Here is a 4,114-nt window from a genome sequence, read left to right on the forward strand (position 1 = left end):
TCAATAAATAATAATATCCGCAGTGCCTTTTGGCAATAAAATAGAATAATTTAAGAGACGAAATGTAAGATGTTAATTAGATCGAACGCTGTAACTCGACAGGATACCGAGCGAAGTCTGATAGAAATCACGATCTATCAGAGGCGTAGCCTTCACAGTCCGCTCAACGATATGGGATCTCTATTTTTATATCTCAAAGAAATTAATTTACTCGCTGACGGAGATTATCTAGACGTTTTAATCTTTATTCTTCTGCCTGACAACTCTCTTGACATTATGAATTTTGTGCGTTATATATTTTTTTTAATTTTGCTTTCACGTCACTATAATTAATTTAATTGAATGCTGACTCATAAATCGATTGATACTAACGTTTCGATATTTACAAAATAAATGTCATTGTAAAGCGAATGCCATTACAATACATTATTATGAAGAGCAATTTAATATAAGTACGATTGAGTGTAACGAACACATACATAATAGTTACAGTCGAGTTCATATCGCGTTTCCCGCAAGGTCATATATTAAATTGTATATGAAAAAAACTATGCAATGATGAACCATCGCTTAATAGTCTTAGAAATTTATAACATGTAGTTTAATTGGTGTATCGCATAACATTGTCCACTGTTCAACAACAGTACGTTATACCAACATCAAACAGAATAACTTTTATCATTAACCCAAATTTATTCAGCGCTGGAATGCTGAATGGGAGAATCACGCTATTTTCGCATGTTATTTAACAGAAAAATCTATTTGATCATTAAGCGCCAAGGTAACGCTCGAACGCTTTATTAGTATTTCGTTTTTACTTAATCATATTACTTGAAGCCTGAGGCCGAAATTCTCGATTATTATGTCATTTATTTTATAATACATATACCACAAGCAATTTCTATCGCTTATAAATAATAAAATATGCTGTCTTATGTATCGTTTACATACATTAGCACATAGCGCTTTAAAAAAAACATAGTACATTCGGTAATATAAAAATAAACCTAATAACGAGTTATATCTCATGATTAAATAATTAATATGTGTGATAAATTCTTTTAATCACCCTGTAGATCAAACAGTAAGAAAACAAGGAATATAGTCTATAAGGTGAATGCCTTTTAAATAAACTGAATGTGGGATTGGTTTGGAAACTTAATTTAACATCAATTGAATCCGTGCGAATTTTCGGGAAAACAGTTTAAAACCTAAGTTCTAACATATTTATTTTAGTCTCTTTAACTTTTACTATTATGATATAATTATATTTCCAATAATAATATAAACATAAACATAATTATTTTTAAGATGTACACAAATTATTAATCGAATATCGGTTTTCGCGGTTATTTTTATTATCAGCAAATCTTAATTATATGTTTATTATCATTTTTAAATCTCAGAATATCAGCCAGAAGAAATATCAACAAACTAACTTTTAATACATTCCGGTTATTTATAAATAATAATTTTTTTATTTAACCTTGAATTTATCGTTAATTTGAAGAAAACATGCCATAGCGTTCAGATTTTAGTTATAAATCGCTAATTGACTGCACACTAGACAACATTCAGAAAGCTACTTTAGAATATGTACATCTTTTTTAAATTTCGAAGCATCCATCTCTAGGCCTATTATTTGATAAGTGTGTCAAGGTATAAAGAAAAAAATACGTCCACCATATTGGGTTTAAACATGACATTGTCATTGTATTTATGAACCTTACACTGTTTAATAAGACTAAAGTGATGTATGTAGTTCTAATTAATGAAACTTCACCAGGTAGTTTATATAATAATTATGTTATTTTCGCCTAAATAGTGTTTGGTGATTAGGGATTACCTTTATATTGAATGAATAGAATAAAATAGTAGCAGAGTATCATTTTCTAATATGCATACTAAAAAGTGTAACGAAGCTGGAATTTAAGACGAAAGACAATCTGACTTTTATTTTCTACATCTCAGTCTTCTGTGGAAGAGTAGAAGGAATAAAGACATTGCAAAATAGTAACTTAGTCTTTCCATGTGAGTTAGTTTATTTATATTTCTTGCAATGTTATATAAAGTGCTTTTTAGAGAGGACAGATCGCTTCTATAAGTATTTTTGACTGGAAATTTATTTTGATTTCATCATTTAAGTTTAACTTAAATCATAAAACTCATAATAATAACAACAGTTTTGTATTCGCACATATTTTATCAACTGATGAAATTTAAAATTTATCCGCCAATCAACTTGAATTAGTTATGTTGGTGTAAAAAATATGTAATTTAATATTTAAGTACTAATAGGAAACTATCACCGATATACAGGATATAATTTTTTTTTTAATAATAAATGACCTATAATGTCTGACGAGGATGTAGAGAGGAAACATACTATGTATTAAGATATATAAAAAAATTAAATACAGAAGCTGTTTACATAACAATGAGTCATAACATTTATATCATAATCTCTTATCTTTTATCTTAAAAAATCACACTTACAATTATATTCCTTATAAGCACAAGAAAGTTGTTAGAGATCAAAACATTAAAATATTCGGCCTTCATTGCACATAAAATATGCTAATTACTTTAACATATCTTTTCAAATCACACTATTGAAATATTTTAAGGATATGTAAAGAAAACACTTATACTATATAAAATGACTATTATAAAGTCCATATTTGTTATGAAAATTATCAAACAAATATATAGTTTTCAATTTAAATGTATTTTAAATCATCACATAAATGAAATATTTAACACCAATGGCTTATTAAATTAACTAATTAAATTAGATAAAAACCTACTTATATTTAAAAAATTGTCGAGTTATTTTATCTGGCCAAACACTAATCATGACTTATGTAACATTAAAATATATATATATAATCATGTGTAGTAAACAGCAGGTTTATTTGTTTTATTTACTTATAAAATGTAAATGTTTCACTTACATGGGTTGTTGCCGATGTATGTATGAGTGGTGTTGGTTCAAAAATGCATACTTCAGCTCCATAAGCCGCTGCAATTTTTCCTGTATCTGTACTACAATCCAGGGAACTGATGCGGACATATCCATGTATAGCACCTGGTATTATTTGTACTCGCTCAAAATTTGATGCTAATATCACTATATTACATCCTGCTGCATATGCCTAAAAAGTTTATATATAATTATTATTAAAAAAAATATAAAAAAACATTGTTTAAATAGATTTTACTTCTTAATGTTTTATATTTTTAATATTCATATTTAGAAGGATGAGCCAGTAAATAACATAATTATCATAAGTACACTGGATGATACTCCCACAAGGTAAACAAAGCCTTTGACAATAATAGATATTTAAATACTTAAACAATTTCAATTACTGTTCAAGGATACACTTTTCTTGGACAATATATATAATATTATGGCCTCTAAATAACACAGCTGATTGTTTAAGGAAATGCATTCAAAGAAAAATATATTTTGTTCTTATCACAGTTTAAATTAGATTTTCCTGTTAGGACCATTACTGTTCAATTACCACTTAAGGTTTTGGTCACGAGACTTACATCCTGACAACACTTTAAAATCTGACAATCAACTTACTGTAAAAGGTATTCCTTCGACGGATCCAACAGCAAAACATTGATCTCCTGAATTGCAGGCACCACTAAGTACTTGATGACAGTTCATAATGAGTTATTATAACTAGAATTCCCTCACTGTATATTTACCAAAACACAGTAAAGCGCACAGTATAGTATTCTGTTAAAGTAATACATAATTATACTAAGAAATAAAATCTTGCATTTGGATTAGTTCTTCTATGAGTTGTACGATCAAGAATATTTCTCTATGACACCACACATCGAACGTGAAAGAATCAAGAGTGACGTACGTAATGCGAGAAAGAGATAAGAATAAAAAATTAGGAATGTCTTAAAGTGACACAGGTAATATATAAAATAGGTAAAACAACTCAATAATAATATATTTGCAATATTAATTAATTACTTTATATATGAATTGAATAAAATCATTTATTTTGCAATAATTGGAATGACTTTTTTCAAAGCCATAGATACTTTTATAATCTGTATGTGTTTTGCACAAAGCTGTGAAAAT

At 27.8% G+C, this 4,114-nt stretch overlaps 1 protein-coding gene across 4 annotated transcripts in view; it reads right to left on the reverse strand.

The window, feature by feature from the left end:
* LOC116767890 (dmX-like protein 2) overlaps positions 1 to 3,879 on the reverse strand; it is a 37,499-nt gene extending 33,620 nt beyond the window's left edge. For 3 of the 4 annotated variants that reach the window (XM_061523583.1, XM_032658402.2, XM_061523582.1), the window contains exons 1-2: positions 3,596 to 3,879; positions 2,955 to 3,155 (exon numbers count right to left, since the gene is read on the reverse strand). In XM_061523583.1, the coding sequence (XP_061379567.1) occupies positions 2,955 to 3,155; positions 3,596 to 3,682 (288 nt within the window). In that variant the 5' untranslated portion in view covers positions 3,683 to 3,879. The remainder of the gene's footprint in view (positions 1 to 2,954; positions 3,156 to 3,595) is intronic. The other variant, XM_061523584.1, reaches the window with a different exon arrangement.
* Positions 3,880 to 4,114: the final 235 nt, after the last annotated feature.

The sequence above is a fragment of the Danaus plexippus genome, chromosome 19, assembly GCF_018135715.1.
Source record: "Danaus plexippus chromosome 19, MEX_DaPlex, whole genome shotgun sequence".
Classification (NCBI taxonomy): domain Eukaryota; kingdom Metazoa; phylum Arthropoda; class Insecta; order Lepidoptera; family Nymphalidae; genus Danaus; species Danaus plexippus.